General features: G+C 54.4%; 1 protein-coding gene across 1 annotated transcript in view; it reads right to left on the bottom strand.

Annotated features, from left to right (window-relative positions):
• Positions 1–17,707, bottom strand: part of ACOT7 (acyl-CoA thioesterase 7) — an 87,814-nt gene that overhangs the window by 32,528 nt on the left and 37,579 nt on the right. Inside the window, exons 5-6 of the mRNA XM_066265184.1 lie at positions 15,928–16,042; positions 10,958–11,044 (exon numbers count right to left, since the gene is read on the bottom strand). Coding sequence (XP_066121281.1) covers positions 10,958–11,044; positions 15,928–16,042 — 202 coding nt within the window. The remainder of the gene's footprint in view (positions 1–10,957; positions 11,045–15,927; positions 16,043–17,707) is intronic.

Here is a 17,707-nt window from a genome sequence, read left to right as displayed (position 1 = left end):
GTTCTCCCCAAAATGCCCCTTTCCAGGTTCTTACAGAAAAACCACATCAATTTCTTTCCATTCAGGTACAACAGGTGCCACTGACCAAGGAATGGTAACTGACAGATCACAGTCATCGCTGTGAGCGGCTGGGACTCGCCATGGGAACTAGGACAGCGACACTGCAGGCCCTTCCGTTATTGGGTCCCGCATTCATTTCAGAAGTCACAGGAAGGAAAGACTTGGTTGGCCGCTGACACATATGTAGATAAATATCAGGCACTAAGGATACTTTTGAACCCAACATCTAAGTGCTTACAAATTTTTCTGTTTTAAGTGTTGACATGTTGACTGGCTTAAAACAGAGACCTAATTCTATGTCCCTGGCCAGCCGCCGCCGGGGCTGCCCGTGGACCCAGAGCAGCCGCTAGCAGCCCAGAGCCCAATGTGCTGGCTGCGCTGTGGGTGGTGATCTGAGATGCCCCCATTTCCATATTTAATTCCAAGCAACGGAGTGTGGGTGGCAGCCTCCTATATTAAGAAAATGATAATAAGTTCATCTTATTTTAAAGAGCCCCCTTGGTAATTACAAGGGAGGGGTTATTCTAAGAGCCAGGTGAGCAATAGTCTCTCAAGACTCTGTGACTTCTCCTCCCCAGGTTCCAAATGTAGCTGCGAGTGTCTCTGTGAACCAGGACCGAGGGCAGAGGGAGAGTAGTTACGGTAATTACTACAGATTAGTTTTGGCAATTAATGCACAGTGTAGTAAAAATAATGGGTTTCTAACATCCAAATGTCAACAGGGGCACTCTGGCGAAGGCATCTGGCACAGCAGGACAGCGGCTCCATGTGTCAGCAGCACAGGCAGGGGATTCACATTCCATCTAAGGAACTGAGAAAGTCAGAACCTCACCCGCCCACTGCTGTAGGACCGTTGGCACTTTCCTAAGCAAGGCGGCAGGGAGAGCAGGGCACACAAGTCCCTGTCTCCAGCGACACAAAGCCTGGGAAAGCCGGCAGCAGTGTGCGGAAGGCCCTGCCCACCCCAGCTCTGGGGGGTTGTGGCCTCAGCCATACCAGGTCAAGGTCACATCTTTGAAGGCCAAGAACCATTCCAGTGGGTGTCAGTTTCCTCAAGGGAGTTGAGGCTGAAGTTGGGTGAAGGGTGATATTTAAGAATTGCACGTTTATGGCCCTGGCTGGTTGGCTCAGTGGTAGAGCGTTGGCCTGGCGTGCAGAAGTCCCGGGTTCGATTCCCGGTCAGGGCACACAGGAGAAGCACCCATCTGCTCCTCCACCCCTCCCTCTCTCCTTCCTCTCTCTCTCTTCCCCTCCCACAGCCAAGGCTCCATTGGAGCAAAGTTTGCCCAGGCGCTGGGGATGGCTCTGTGGCCTCTCCCTCAGGTGCTAGAATGGCTCTGGTTGCGGCAAAGCAACGCCCCAAGATGGGCAGAGCATCGTCCCCTGGTGGGCGTGCCGGGTGGATCCCAGTCGGGCGCATGCGGGAGTCTGTCTGACTGCCTCCCCGTTTCCAACTTCGGAAAAATACAAAAAAAAAAAAAAGAATTGCACGTTTATAAGAGAAAAGATACTGTTAGGGGACATCTGCCATGTGTGTCCCTAATGATCCCAGCTAAAGCGGAAGCAAAAGCAAATTAATAGGGCGCCAAAAACACCCTAGCCAGGTGGCTCGGTTCAAGCGTCATCCAAATAACACCAAGGCTGTAGGTTCAGTCCCCAGTCAGCATACATAGAAGAATCAACCAATGAGTGCACGGATGGATGGAGCAACAAACTGATATTTCTCTCCCTCAAATCAATAAATAAAGTTGAAAGAAAATATGGCACCAAAACCAAAAGATCTCAGCACATTTGTATAGAAGGATGTCCTCATGCTACATGGCTGACCCGGTGGAGCAAAGTGCTTTGAATTTCCAGCAGAGGGAGGACCACTGGCCAGCAGGGGCCCAGAGCCACATGTCCCCCAGCGGAAGAGGCTGCTGAGAGGACCAGTGTGGGCAGAAGGACACCAGCTCCTGGGTCAGGTCAGTGGAGCTCAAATCTCACACCAGTGAGGGCAGGGCAGAGGGGCGAGGTTCCAGGGTTATCACTGGACCCCCAACTCCGACCGACCCCCTGGACCTATCTAGATGGATATGAAGTTGGTCTTTGGAGAGTTAGCTGCAGAGAATGACGTTTTCAAAAGCAGAGATTCTTAGAAAGTGAGAACTGGCAGATGTGTGGCTGCCACTGGCCACTCAGCTTTGAGCCAGCGTCTGACGCCTCACCGGTGACTCCGCAAGGCCAGAAGCTCCTCACAGCAGGAGCGCTGCCTTGCTCATCCCTTTGTCTCCCTCTCCCAGCAGGGCCTGGCACGCTGCCCACACGGGAGTGCTGAGTGAGGTCACGGACCTGCACAGGAGGGTTGGGCCTCACTCTGTGTTTTCTGGTGAAATCACTCCTCCTACAAGCTCACACTACAGCTTTTCCACAACTGGCCGCCAAAACCAAGCCACAGGCTCTGGGTGGGAGGCCTCCTCCTGCACCTCTGCTTGGGACATTGGGCATCTCTGCTGATGGGCCACCTGCCTCCCTCCCCCACGGCCTATGGTTTCTTCCTGCTTCCCCTGCCATCAGGTCCTGGCAAGGCTGGGCTGTCCCCTGCCTTGGGGCCCCTGGGCAGCCATGCACATGAGTCACACTCTGCTGTGTCCCAGCTGTCGGAACACGGGAGGGGCTCGGTGAGCAGTCCCTGAGGAAGGAGCTGCCGTCATGTGTCCCCAGGCCTCAGCACGTGCACAGCCTCGCTCACTGTTCTGGGTGGCGGCGTACCTTGTGCTGACCCGTCATGGTTCTGCAGTCCTCCTTCTCACACAGGGCCTGTCTCCCTCTGTCCAGTCTCATTCTGCACCCCGCATGTCTGCTCAGAGACAGGCCCTGTTGTCAGGGAAGCTGAGAGCAGAGACCCAAGCCCCCACCCCGCCAGCCTCCATGCCAGTAGGGGCAGCAAGCCAACAGGAGGGACGTCTGCCAGGGAGTGACTGGTGCCTGGGGACACAGGCATGCGGGTCAGGGACATGGCGGGGGTCTGTTGTGTCCAGGGTGGTCAGGAAAGCCACCTTCTCTCCAGACACCTGAAGAAAAAGAGGCAAGTGCACAGTCGTCTTGGGGACGGCAACCAGGCAGAGGACATGGCAAGTGCAAAGCCCAAGGCGTAGTGCCCCCAGGGCCCCAGGAGCAACGGGAGAGGGCGGAGGGGTGACGGGCAGCGGAGGCACACAGGAGACAAGCTCCACGGGGCCTTGCACGGGAAGAAACGGCACCAGTGAGAGACATGCTTCCATTGCAGCAGGACGGGAGCCGCTGCGGGGGCTTGCGCAGCCTGGGCCTGACCTTACCTCTGCTCTGGAAGGCCCGGCCAGGCCGCTGCGCATAGGCCTTCAGGGAGGTTGGGACACAGGTCAGAGGCCGTTTCAGTGCAATGGGCAGACCCAGAGTCCCGTGCAGGTGAGAGCCCAGAGTCCGGTTTGCTATAAAGGGAGAGGCCAAAACACTGGGGGCTAAGGTGGGGGGTCCTCAAGAGGGGGCCAGACCGCAGGCTAAGGTGGGGGGTCTCAAGGGAGGGGCCAGACTGCGGCAATTCTGGCTCGGCAGCCAGGTGGCATGGCAGGGCGGCCACTTAATTGGGCACACTGGGAGGAATGGGCTCAGGAAGTCAGACACCTTGTGTCTGACATCAAACTGGGACAGTGCACCCACCATGCCCACAGAGGTCCTGAGGAGCCACCCACCGCCTCGGGCAGCGGGAGACCCCAGGAGTCACAGAGCAGAGGGTCTGCGGGTGCGAGGACGGGCTCCCAGGCGCCTGATGTGGGACGGAAAGGTGAGGATTGCTGGGGGAGGTCTTGGAAGGAGGCTGGGAGGAGGGCTAGGTGCCCACTGCCTCAAAAACGCCAGAGGAAATCCTGACAGGGGGACGTGTCTGCCCAGGTTCCAAGGCGAGAGCAGGGCCAGGTCAGCGAGCAGACAGCTGTCCAAGGTGCTGAACCAAAGTGGAACGGAGGGGCAGAGGCAAAGGTGGGGCGGGGGCAGGAAGACAGGCCTCCTGGTGCTGCCCCTGGGGCTGTGTCTGCCTACACACGTGTGACAAGTGTCCCAGTGACCCAAGCAGTGGTCACTATCCCGTTATTCTCCCCCAATGCAGGTGACACGCGCAGCTCAGCATCCTGCAGGGTCAGCAAAGCTGCCCTAGCAACCAGCCCTAGCACAGCCAGCACCTTCCCAGACACCCCCAGACCACCAGCGCCAGGGGTCCTAACTGTACAGACTGACTTTAGACTCCTGAAAGCTCAGGATAGGCAACAACACATTCCGGGCTCTTATTTTCTGAAAAGACTCATGCTGGTCAACACTCATGGCTCACTGTGCCGTGTGGTCATGCGTTACCCTGGTGTGACCGGGAGTAGGGTGCAGGCATGGTTCCAACGAACCCGGCCTTGATCTGGTTCTGCAAGCAGAAGCATTCCAATGTAGGGATCCCTGTCCCCTCACATCACATTCTGGCAGGGTGGCACAGGTTCTCCACAGGGCACCAGAGCCCGGGGCTCAGCCCCTCCACTGAGCGGGCAAGGCCCCGCCCAACAGCTCAATAAAGGACAAGGAGCCACACGCCCATGGCTCTCACAGAAAAGCTCCCAGCAGCTTGGGATGCAGCCATCCGACAGCACTAACTCAAGAAGTCATTTTTCCAAAAATTCCTTCCTTTCACTCAGTAGACACTGAGCTCCTTAAGGACAGCAGGACCATGGTCTCTGAAAAATGAGCCTGATACTGCCATTATCTTAAGACACAGAAAGGCCAGCCCTGGCTGGCTGGCACAGCAGTAGAGTGACGGTGCAGCATGTGGAGGTCCTGGGTTCGATTCCCGGTCAGGGCACACAGAAGCGCCCATCTGCTTCTCCACCCTTCCCTCTCTCCTTTCTCTCTGTCCTTCTCTTCCCCTCCCACAGCCAAGGCTCCATCTGGGCACTGAGGATGGCTCCATAGCCTCTGCCTCAGGTGCTAGAATGGCTCTGGTTGTGACGGAGCAACGCCCCAGATGGGCTGAGCATCACCCCCTGGTGGACATGCCGGGTGGATCCTGGTCGGGCGCATGTAGGAGTCTGACTGACTGCCTCCCCACTTCTCACTTCAGAAAAATACAAAAAAAAAAAAAAAAAGAAAAGAAAGATGCAAACAGGCCAAAATGTATAAGAGGAACAATAATGGGTCACAAGGGAGGTGGGGAGGTGGCCTTGGCCAAGGGAGAGGAGTCTCTGAGAAGCACCGTGAACAGACAGGAGTTAGGCGGAGCAGCAGCAATAGAAAAGCCAGAGGCATGTTTAGGGAAACAAAGTCACAGGGTGAATTAAGGGAGCCATGAGCCACGATACTGCATTGCATCCCGGAGGCAGCAGGGAGGCCTGTGGCATCCAAACCAATTGGCTCTGGGGGTCAGGGAGGAGAAACTCCATGGGTGGGGGCCCAGGACTCGGCAGGGGGCAGGGATGGAAAGGGCTCCCACAGCTCAAAATGCACAGACTGTATGACCGGGAGGCTCCATACCTGGGGGGGCCAGGGGCTGGGTCTGAAGGCATGAACACCGGCCACTTCCTGCTCCTCCCACTCCTTCCCGTGGGTGGAGTTCATTATTCTTTTTCCAGTTTCAACATTTTTAGGTATTTTTAACTCTTCTTTTTAAGTAACACAAGCTCCAAGTTACCCACTTTTTCTCTGAGAACATCCATAGCCATACCCCAATTTTAGTAAGAAGTTTTCAGTGTTTTCTGGAAAATTTGGAAGTCCAGATTTTGCATTTTGACCAGGAATTATCTGGAGAAGCGTCCGAACTTCTCAGAGGCTGCTCTTGCTATGGATGTTTGGGCTCGCTAGGGCCTTTGGGGAATTTACAATGAAAGCCCTCTCCGCAGCCACGCACAGGGTCATGTTTATAAATGTCCCTGGGACATAAGGCACCATGAGCTTTGTGCAGACCTCTCTCTGCATCTTTCTCTGTACCTGTAATAACAACACCAGGAGAGCAAATAAAACAAAAACTATAAAAACAGCAGACGGTTATAAAGTGCATCCTATGTGCCAGTGGCTGTGCCTGTGTCATCTCATTTAACCCTCAACTCGGCCCCTAAAAGGAAACTGAGGCCCGGGGAAGGTAAGCTGGGTGTGTGAAATGCTCCCTGGCGGTACGGCATTGTCCCCCAGGACGCAGTGCAAATCCAAGGTGACACTATTTATTCACAAATGGCTTCACAAGCTGTGAGAAAATGGTGAGTGGGAAAATCAAGGGAAAGGCCGGGTCTACTGGCCACGTCCCAGGCCAGTGCCCATGGCCACCAGACCTCAGGGAGATGCCTGAGCGGATATACACACGTTGGTGTCATGGAGGTCACAGAAGCCACAGAGTTGGGTGACTCATGGGGAGAAAAAAACCCAGGACAGGCACTGGGGGGACAGGTACACTCAGGGGCGGGTGAGAGGAACACTCGGACTCAGGAGACCCACCCAGACACCCTCCCCGGCGGCAGGGAGAACCAGCAGGGAAGCCCGTCAGCATGCACATGCCTGAGCCCAGCCCCAGTGCCACTGGCTGCTCTGACGCCACCGCAGGCTGGGGACCGTGGTTTCAGAGAGCATGGGGGCAGGAAACCAGGGGGACTGCAGTGGTGGCAGTCAGTGGTGCCCAACACAGCCGAGGCCAAGGGAATGGGGTGTGAGGACATGGTCACTGTATTTGTTGAGACATATATACATTCTAGCCATGTTTCTCTGACTCCCGGATCACCAGAACCACCCAGAACCTCGGACTCTGGAAGACAATAGGGCAGAGGCTCCCCGTCCTGGGGGAGAATGCCAGGCCAGCCAGGAAGCGTTTCACACACACAAGTTCAGAAACACTGCCCTGTGCCCACAACAGAGAACAGCTCGCTCACTTCTCTCCTACAGGAACACCAGGTGCAGCAGACATGCGTCCACATACCTAGACCACCCTGCGAGCTGATGTGGCCGTGTGGTCTTGACGGGCCCACAGGGAAGAGCACAGTGCGGCTGAGCTTTTGCTGGGGTGCCGTCTACTAGCTTTGAGACTGCAGCCCTGACACAGGGACATGTCATTGTGCAGCACACAGAGGGCAGATCCTGGGGACGGCAGGACACCCTGGGCCCCCAACTCCAGAGCTGCCAAATCGTCTCTGGACCTCATAGCTGTGGCATCGCACTGGCCACAATACTCGTCTCGCTGTGAGGCCGCTGCTGGCTGGGGCCTTCAGCACAGCCACTGGGCCTTCGTCACGGTTACTCCATTGCCTTTCACAGGAAGCCCTCGAGGACAAGTCAGGGCCAGCGGCCCCGGTGAGGTGCCTCAGGAGAACAGTGCAGAGCCCATGGGAGCAGGCAGAGCAACCCTACCCGGAGGAAGGGGAGGCGGGTCTCCGTGGGGACAGGCTGGCACCACAGCCACCTGGAGGGTGAGCCGGCAGGCTGGGACAGTGTGAGAAGTGTGGGGACGGGGGCCCTGCAGAACAAAGCTGGAGCCACGTGGTCTGAGTAGGACTTGGCACAGCACAGCCATGCTGACACAACAGAACCAGGAGCTGCTGTGGGGCGGCGAGCCCACGCCGGTGGCAGCAACTAAGGCTGCGAAGTAGCATGGCCGGAGCCAAGGGAGGACGAGGGGCAGCTGTGTTTTGTCAAATACCATCTGCACCACCTCCACAGAATACTTTGGTTAAAGTAATTTTAAAATAAAAAATAAAGTGTTTAAGAAAGACTCAGGCTGCGGAAAGTTCGGAAGTGAGGAATTCCTGTTGAGAACACCCGCTGTTCATCCCAGACTCATCCCCAGGAAGCCTCGGACACCCAAGGCTGGCCACTGCCGCTGGGACTTGGGGAGCATGTATCCTCTGTCATCTGCCTGGCCGCGGGCAAGGACTGTCCCAGCCCTCACGCAAACAGCCAACAGAGGGTCAGGCAAGGCAGGTCCCAGAGGAAGGACATCAGAGCACAGAGCCTCTCAGGAACCAAGAACAAGAACAAGACCTTTAAGAAGATGAGTCAGACAAACACACAAAAGCAAACCCCATCTTCTTACCAAATTACCAAAAAGCAATGTGTCATGATCTAGTTAGAATTTGAGAGATAAAAACACCTTTGAAAATAAACAGACCTGCCAACAGAAACAATGAAGTCATTTTCCTACTTCAGATGAGCTTTTCCTAAGTACTACTCACTTTCTGTGCTGGGACCTCACTGAAGCTTTGTTACGTGAGTTATTTTTACCACTGGATCTTGGCTCTCTGGGTCTGTTACTGTACCATGTGCAAAGACAGACAGCTGTGCTTCTTGTTCACCAATTCCTGTGCCTCGCAATTCTTCCTCTTGTTCAAGTGCAGTAGCTAAAACCTCCAAAACGGTGTTAGCAAGCGAGAGAGTGGGCACCCTTGCCCTGCTCCTGAGTGCAGTGGCAGGCCCTCCGCACGCCCGCTAGCATGTGTCTGATCACATGCAGGAGGCACCGGTGACTTACTCTTACTGTTTTCCATCAAGGACAGGTGTCTGGGTGAATTGATAAGGTCTTGGCTATTGCATGTACCTAAATACCCCCATATGTATCCCCCGCGTGCCCCTTCTGGCCATATAACCAACAGTGGGGAAGGGGAGCGCAGAGGAAAAATGGGACTTTTCTGGGCTGAGATCCCAGCTCTTTCAAGGGGAGGAAGGAGAATCCTGCCCGATTCACTCAGGACCCAGAAGCCAAAAGCCAGGCTGGCATTTGTGATTCCCAGCCATTTACTGTTGCCAAGATCTGAGAGTGTGGTGTATGTGTATGTGTGTGGTGTGTGTGGTGTGTGTGGTGTGTGTGTGTGTGTGTGTGTGTGGTGTGTGTATATGTGAGTGGCAGGGTAGGAGATAGGGCTCAAGATCATGACTATCCCATATGTGAAAACCACAGAAAATGGGGCACGGGAGCAGTTTACCAAAAGCACACATATAGCCCAGAATTACTGAAAAAAAGCCAAACCAGCATACACCTCAGTTTACTGTTTTCTCCCGCGATTGGCATCTACTAAATTCAAGTTTAGAGAAGACTTTCATTTAACTGAGTTTCAATCCCATTCCTGTTGACAGTATTCTCCCGGTTAAAAACCCAGGACCCATATTCCTGGTTCCCACGCAGGTATGCTCTGTCCTTCACGCCTGCAGAATTACTAGGCACTGGGAAAGATGATGGGGTTGGGTAAAATTACTAGTTTTTTTTTATTGTGGGCACAAAATCCCTGCTAAAATTGGCACTGCACATTCTTCTTACACACACAAAAATGTGCCTGTACCAAACGCTCCCCATGTGAGCATGACTCCGTGAGGCACCCCGTCCAGGGGCAGCTGGCTCTCATGCCCTGCTCTGCAGCCTCCGCACGTGAGGCAGAAAGACAGCGTGGAGTGTGGACCCAAGTAGGTGGCAATGGCGGAGATGCCACATTTCATGAACTAGCATGGTGTTTCATAGTTATCAGGTAGAGCGGAGCTCTGTGAGCTCAAGGACAGTTCTCTGCGGTTACGGAAGTCGGGGCTTCTGATGGTGAGGCTTGGGGTGGGGGGGGGAGACAAGGGCTGGTGAAAAAGAGGAACAGGCAAGCTTATGAGACACAGCTGCATAAGCTGTGCTGTTCTGAGGGCGGAAAGACACTGACGTCACAGTACTCATGAGCCTGCAAAGTACTGTTTGCTATAAAACAGAGCCTTCCTCGGGTGGGACCCAAGTTAATGGGATCTCAGGGCACTGCAGCCAGTATGGAGTTGAAAGAGGAAAACAATAATGAAATTGAAAAAAAGGAAATAGACAAAAGAGGATGCATAAAAAAAAAAAAAAGAACTTTAAAACTATCTCTCACATTAGGTTCTGTTCTCTGATCCTAATAGGCCCAGGGACCATCGCCCCAAACTTCTCAACCATAACGTGACATGAGCCTTGCGTTTGTGGAACAAGCTTCTGCTAAGTGCCTCTTTCAGTCTATGTGAGACCCTGGAGCCCTGCTCTTCAGACACCCCTGGGAGAAATACCAATGCAACCCTGCACAGAATGGGGCCATCTGAGCTGGGTTTTGAGGGATGAGTAGATGTTTTCTGAGAGGAGAAGAAAGGGAAAGCTTGGCATTCCAGGCACCTGGGAATGAGAGTGCAAATGAATGGCATTGGCAAGTGCCCGTTGTGCCTGGGGAACAAGGGCAGCTCGGCGCCCAGCGTGGCATAGCCCAGGCGTTCATTACTCACGCTGCCACCACAGCTTTGACGATCTGTCTCACCTAACATTTCTCTTGTGTTTTTCTTTAAATCAGTTTATTTTTTAAAGTTTACTTTGATCTCATCTGTGATGATAATATTCATTAATTTATGGCTTGGTATGCTACATAAATTCCCCTAAGTCACAAAAAAATAATTACACACTATTAAAGTAAAAAGTGTCCCGCCAGGAACTCCCAGCTAAGTCTTCTGTGTTCCAGCCATGTTTGCCGAGCTGGGGACGCCAAGGCCTGTGTTACTTGTGCTGGAATGTGATGAAGGAAAAACTTTAATGCAAACATCAGCAGCAAAAATAGTTTTAATTAGCCACTCTGTTAGGTGGTCATGACATCACTCCCTGAGGACACTGGTCCCCTCAAAGGCCCTGCCCTAACCCACCAGCAGCCACTAAACACCTCATGGTCATAAGCTCCCCAGGGTACGTGACACCCTCTGTCAGGACAGTCTTCGACCGGACTTTCATTTCTAATGTTCAAATCCAGCATCACAGTATTTCAGTAATTTATTATGCAACCTCTTAAGACTTCCTTGAACACAGAAGGCTAAACTGGGTCAGAAAGCAGCCTGGCTCCCAGGGACTGACAGGGCTGGCGAGCGGGAGAACAGCAGTGGCCCTGACACTCACCTCCGTGCACAAAGCCATGCAGCGTGCAGTCCGAGGGCCCCACCAGGTGGATCAAGCTGGACTGGCTGTAGCTGACTGTATTCGGCTCTGGAATTGCAAAGGAGACGGATTAGACCAGGGGACAGACAGATTTCCATGGCAGATCGGTTGGACAATGCTCACACCCAGCGTTCATGTGGTCACAGGGCTGACTGTCAACTTAGACCTGGAACTTGTAAGGAAAACTGGTCTCAAAACAGGTTCCAGCTGGCGAAGAAGAAGGCTTTCAAGGATTAATTAGCCACTCTGTTAGTGGGTCACGACATTACCCTCTAGGGACACCAGTATCTGCAGCAAGGCCTGCCCCTACCCTCAGGCAGCCACTAAACACCACATGGCGCTAAGCTCTCGGGGTTCTTGGTGACACTCTGTAAGAATAACCTTCCATCTGACTTTCATTCCCGACTTAATAAACAGGTGCCAACAGTATTTCAGAAACTTGTGGTACAACCTCCCAAAAGTTTCATCTTATACTTCATTACAGGCAATGGTAGGTGGAGACTCAGAACTTGATAGGATGCCAGACTCAGCCTCCCTGAACCCACCCTGACTCCTGCCCACCCTCAGTCTCCGGCCCAGCCCAGAGAGACACAGCATCTAAAGATGTGCTGGCTTTTCCTTCCCATGACCCGTTCCCCTGGCCCCTTCACCTTCCCAGAGCGCAATCCCCCCTCCCGCAACGCTGCTGCCGAACCATCAGAAGACAAGACAAAGCCCAGCCTCCGGAGCGTGGGGAGTGTGCCTAAGCCCACCTCTTCCGGCAGGTTCAGGGAATGCTGATCTGGGGTCTTTGCGCAGACTCGCGCTGCACACGCCTCTGCCTCCCCACGGCCTCTGGGCAGGACGACACTCACTGCCTCTGGCCTGGACAGTGTGCTCAGAAAGGTCAGCCCAGTCCCAGCCTGGCTATGCCACGCTGAGGGTCGGCCAGCCTGCCAGGCCAGCACAGGGACCAGCTCAGGTGAGAAAGGTCCTTTCTGTATCTGGCCAAAGATGGAGAGTCTGTGCGGGAGGTGGGGAGGCGAGGTTGGCGGCACAGGGTGGTGCCAGGGTGCCCTCAGCACAGCAGTGGCCTCAGGGACATAGTGTGGAGCTCCTCCACGGGGTGGGGGGGGTTCAACTGTGGCTGCCTGAGGGGCCATGGAGCAGGAAGACTGGAGCTCAGGAGCTCAGATGAGCAAGGCCGTAGGTATTTTCTTTCAAACGCAAAGACTTTCTGATTGTTCTCTAGCCTTACAGATCATACCGACTTAGACTCAAGTCCCAAGTTTGTGTATGAAGGCCGCCTGCCCTGGGGGCTGTGCAGAGAGGAGGGGCTGGGGAGGGAAGGAGAGGAGAGGGGAGAGGAGGAGAAGGGAGGAGAGCAGAGGGCAGAAGAGGAGAGGGGAGAGGAGGAGAGGAGAGGCAGGGAGAGGGAGGAGAGGCGAGGGGAGGGGAGGGGAGGGGAGGGGAGGGGAGGGGAGGGGAGGGGAGGGGAGGGGAGGGGAGGGGAGGGGAGGGGAGAGAGGGGAGGGGAGAGGCGAGGGAGCAAACCTGCAGCCCTAGAGACTTGAGGTGCCCAGCAGCATCAGAAGCCACCAGAGGCGCAGGCTCTGGAGAGGGGTCTCCCTTCTAGCCACTCTCAGTTCCCATAGCTGGGGCTTCTGGCCACCTGCCTGCTCCCCACATCCTCTCCCAGTCCACTGGGTGCAACCTCCAGAGTCAGGTCCCAGCACAATGTGAGCTCCCTCGGCCTGGCCCGGGCCCTGCGGGAGGACTCTGCGCTGGGGTGCAGGAAGCCACAGTGCCATCCAGCCAGGCGCTGGTGGGCAGCAGCAGAGTGGAGATTTCCTTCCTGAGAGGCCATGTTCTGGAGACTTCCCATCCAGCCCATTGTCTGCATGTGACCAAGTGGTCCTCGTGTGGCCAGGTCTGTGTAAGGGGCTAGGGGTGGGGGCAACATCAAAGGCTCCCAGGAGTGCTAGCTTCAGCAGCACACATACTAAAAGGCTCCCAGGAAAAGTACGCTGTATGTCTCTAGTGTCCACTGGTACTGCCCTGACCTAGGAGTGCCCAAGATAGCCACAGGGTAACAGGGTGTGCCCTGGCCCGCTGCACGGGATGAGAAGGCCCTGAGGAAAGTCCAGGACTCTGCCCTCCCAGTTCTTAATGGCACTTGGAGTGGAAAAGACACCTGCAATCCTTGTGCTCTGGGAGGGGCAGGTGGTAATAGTCCCTGCTGGTTAGGGTGTGCCCAGGACCACGCCTACCACCAGCCTCCGGGGTTCAGGTGCCCAGATCCTGCCTGGGAGATTAGGTGGAGCACAGCCCAAAGAGCCATGAAGGATGCCCCAGCCATCCGAGGACCCCCAGCCAGTACTGCAAGCGGTCTCCCTTGGGCCTGTCCCTCCACAACACAAGGGAGCCGAGAGCAGTGAGGCCCCAACACCAAGGACCCACGCTGCTTTCATTGGCTCTGTGTCCCATGCATAAGAGACAGGGAAGCAACCATGTTATAGCATGAATGGAAACTAAAAGACTCAAATATGGCCCAATTTCAGGAACTGCTTTGACAGCTAAGAGATCTGAATGTGGACAGTGACAAAAGGATTTTTAAATTTCAAACAATGGAAAACTGCATATAAAAATCTTTGGTATGTCAAACACCAACTCATTCAAATGACAGGCAATTTGAAGTAACTATAACAACCTAGACAAAGAGATGGCCCCCACTGTTGTGTAGTAATGTTTAAAAATATCAAATAAGCTATGTCTAATAATCTAATATTCCTAGAACTTGCATTGATGAGCTTTTTATAAATGAAAGCACCAGAATTCTGATGAGAAAAAAATACAGCCGCACCCCGACACCCCTTCCTCCTTCCCTGGTTATCAACTCTGATGCCACAGGGGTAGGAACAGTCTAAAGACCCAGATGTGTGAGTCCTCCTGCTTTGTTCCCTCTCAAAGTAACCCCAAAAGCTACCTATCACAGATGGGGAGGCTACAACACCGAGATGGACCGAGTCCCCACCACTGGGGGAGATCCCTCCCATTAGAAATGCCCAATTTGGACTTTATAATAAACCTCTATTGAGCTATGAACTATGATTCCAGGGTTTAGCAGCCACCATGACCTTGATGAGTACAGTGCCCAATCTTTGAACCTGAAATTTCAAAAGGATGTCAGGGACTGGACTCGAGTACTTAGGGCAGCCACACGCAGGGTTTGGCTCGGCCGTCAACAAACACAGATTTCCCCCTTTCTATGGCTCCAGCTAAGGAAACTGCGGCACAGAGAGGCTGAAATCCCACTGAAGAGGCAGAGCTGGGATTCTGACCCCGGAACCTACTTTTTCCCTGTCCCCAGCCCGACCCCCACTCCCTCCTCAGAACAAGAGCTGGTGGGAGCAGGAGGACGGGACCTGTCCAGACCCTGGAAGATGGGCCCCCAGCACTCGCGTGGCCGCTCAGAGCCCATCACCTGCGCTATGGGGCTGGCAAGGGCTGGCTGGACCTGGGCAGGCAGAGCCCAGGCCCAGCGCAGGGCCAGGCTGGGCTGACTTGCCAGGACCCCCACTACAGTGGCAGAGAGACCAGCTCTGGGGTGAGCACTGTTTCACACCCAGGATAAGGCAGGACTGGTTCTGTTATAACCGACAGCCCTGCCATGGGTGGTCAGTCAGTCATATGGCCAAACAGTCCCCACCGTGGACTGGGGTGCGGCTGTATTTTTTTCTCATCAGAATTCTGGTGCTTTCATTTATAAAAAGCTCATCAATGCAAGTTCTAGGAATATTAGATTATTAGACATAGCTTATTTGATATTTTTAAACATTACTACACAACAGTGGGGGCCATCTCTTTGTCTAGGTTGTTATAGTTACTTCAAATTGCCTGTCATTTGAATGAGTTGGTGTTTGACATACCAAAGATTTTTATATGCAGAGGGAGCCAAGGGTTCCCGTGGAGCCAAGGGTTCAAGGTCATCGCATTTTCTCTTGTCAGATGAAGAAAACAAGAAAAACTGGGTTTTTAAGGAACTCCCAGACTCTGAAAAGATACCTGAAGGATGAGGCTGGCCCCTCCTGGGGTTGCTAGGCAACAGCCTGAAATCTGGTTCTGGTTTCAAAAGGGAAGGAGAGCTGCAGCTACAAGGGGGACCTCTGGGTGCAAGGTGGGGATGGAGGACCCTGGAAGGTGTCGCCCTGCAGAACTGGCAGAGAACAGGGACATTCCTCACAGCAGCCGGGCCCTGACGCAGAGCCAAGCCTCAGAGCAAGTTCTCGAGAACCCTGTCCACACGGATGAAATTATTCCCGTGTGCAGGAGGGTGACGCCTGTCACCAGAGGACCCACAGTCCCCGGCCTCACCATGTCCTAAGGGGGTCAGACGTCCAGAGGCCCTGCCCTGAGGGCGCCTCCACACCAGGGACTTCTCTGTTGAGGACTGGGGGGAAGGGGCTGGGGAGAACATTTCTGGAGGAAAACATCCATTGTCCTTCTGTTTGGATTCTGGGTGGACATTCTGTTCAAGCCAGACCAGCATGGACTTAAAGGAAAGATGGGAAGGACCACGCAGGAAAGGAAGGCTGTGCACCCACAGGGCCTTCTCCCCAGTGTGAAAAAGGTGCTGTCTTCTGTTTTACATAAGGTGGAAATCTCACCACACAAGCCCTCCCAAGTGACCCTGGGGGAGAGACCACCCAGAAGCCGGTCCCATGAAAAGGCACCCCTCAGCGGACAGTGGAGCTACCACATGGGCACACGGGCGCCAGAGTCAATGCCTGGCCTGACGCTATCCCTGCAGGAACGCGGCACCGAGGCCTCGGGGGGACTGTGGAGCCTCCTGGCATCCCAGCTGGCTGTGACACAGGGAAGGGGTTTGTATGACAACACGAACCCCAGGAGGACACTCGTGACCATCTGCCCCGCGGCACCCTGGCTCTTACCTGGGTTCAGGACAGGCTGGATGATGTCCCCATTCCTCCACTTGGTCTCCATGCGCTCCAGTTTCTGGGCCTCGTACCGCCGGCGGCCCTCCTGCTCCTGCTCCTGCCGGGAGTACTGTGGGGCAGAGGGGCAGAGGGGCAGAGGGGCAGCCGGCCTCCCGGACCTGGCCCTTGTTTCTATCATCAAAACTATCCCTCTACTGATAACGCGTATTTAACATTCATAACAAAACACAGAGAGGGTGAAAGTCTCAGGTAGTCCCCTAACCTTGCCCAAGATGACATCCTTCCTATAACTATTTTTATACCCATGTGTATAAAAAGTTCTCTCATGCTGTCTGTGCAGTGTAAAAACAGCAGTATTTCCCCCACTGGGTGTATCAACTCACACCATTTAGGTGACAGAGCCATTACAAAGGGGCACTGAGCTGGCTCCTGGTTTTCCTGGTTAAAACGATATACAGACGATCTCAGCCACTCATCATTTCACACCTGCCTCACTCCTTCCTGGGATTCAGTCCTGGACATCACATGATGAGACTAATTCAGCACCAAGGGCTTCACGGGAAAGATGAAAATGAGGGTCGGTACACAGTAGTTTCTACAGAGAACAGTCACTGTGCCTCAAACCCCGCAGTCAGTGCTGTGTGAAAACGAGGTGACCCCCCCCTGCAGAGCAGCAGAGACAGAGGGAGGTGGCCCGGGCAGCACAGTGGGGGCCTGGGGACTGAGGGCAGTGCTCTGGGGTTGAACACTGTCGGCACAGTCCCAGTCCACCTGGAAACTCTGTGTGTGGCCTTATTTGGAACATGTCTATATAAGATTTACACACACACACACACACACACACACACAGAGGAAAGGCGGTCACGTGACAGTGGAGGCAGAAATTGGAGTGATGTGGCCACAAGCCATGGAATACCAAGGGTCACCAGGAGCCACCAGAAGTTGGAAGTCAAAGAAGGGTTCCCCCCTAGAACCTTCTGAGGGGCAGCACCATGATTTTGGGCTTCTGATCCCCGGTCTGTTTAAGCCCCCAGCCTACAGACCACCAGAGCAGCCTGGGAAACTCACAGGCAGACACCCTGGCCCTGAGCTCACCGCTCTCCTTGCGTGAGGAGAGTGGACGGAACTCCACCAGTGCCGACTGGGCACCAGGCGCTCACACCCTGCTCTCACAGTACCAAAGGACGGACCCCCTGGCCAGCCCAGGCCAAGGTCTAAGCGACCTTCCTGTTCCACGTGGAGAGGGCTCCCCCGTCACCACAATTTTTTCTAAAATGTCTGGACTACACAACAGCTTGCCATCCACAGAGGCTGCGTCTGCCCGCTGGGGGCCCCGGTCAGACACTGAGGCAGGCATGAGAGCGCCCCCCTCAGGCTTACATCTGCAGGGGTGCAAAAAGTGAGTCCCTGTCACCTTGGGTGGCCCAGGGCCGTGGAAAGGCAGCAGATGAAGGGCAGAGTGGCCTCCCACAGATGGACAGGGCCTGTACCTGAGAATCCCTGTGGTGGGGAGGGGACACTGAGGAGGATGACAGGGACTGTGATGCCCGGTTTCGCTGTGAGCACTGTAAGCAAAATGAGCAAGCACCAGTCCCTGACTGTCTGGTTCCCAGTGCTACTGCTTTTATTTTTTTTATTTTTTATTTTTTTAAATTTATTCATTATAGAGAGGAGAGAGAGAAGGGGGGAGGAGCAGGAAGCATCAACTCCCATATGTGCCTTGACCAGGCAAGCCCAGGGTTTTGAACCTGCAACCTCAGCGTTTCCAGGTTGA

Source organism: Saccopteryx bilineata, chromosome 3 (assembly GCF_036850765.1).
Source record: "Saccopteryx bilineata isolate mSacBil1 chromosome 3, mSacBil1_pri_phased_curated, whole genome shotgun sequence".
In the NCBI taxonomy this organism is placed as follows: domain Eukaryota; kingdom Metazoa; phylum Chordata; class Mammalia; order Chiroptera; family Emballonuridae; genus Saccopteryx; species Saccopteryx bilineata.
This window is presented reverse-complemented; position numbering and strand designations above follow the sequence as displayed.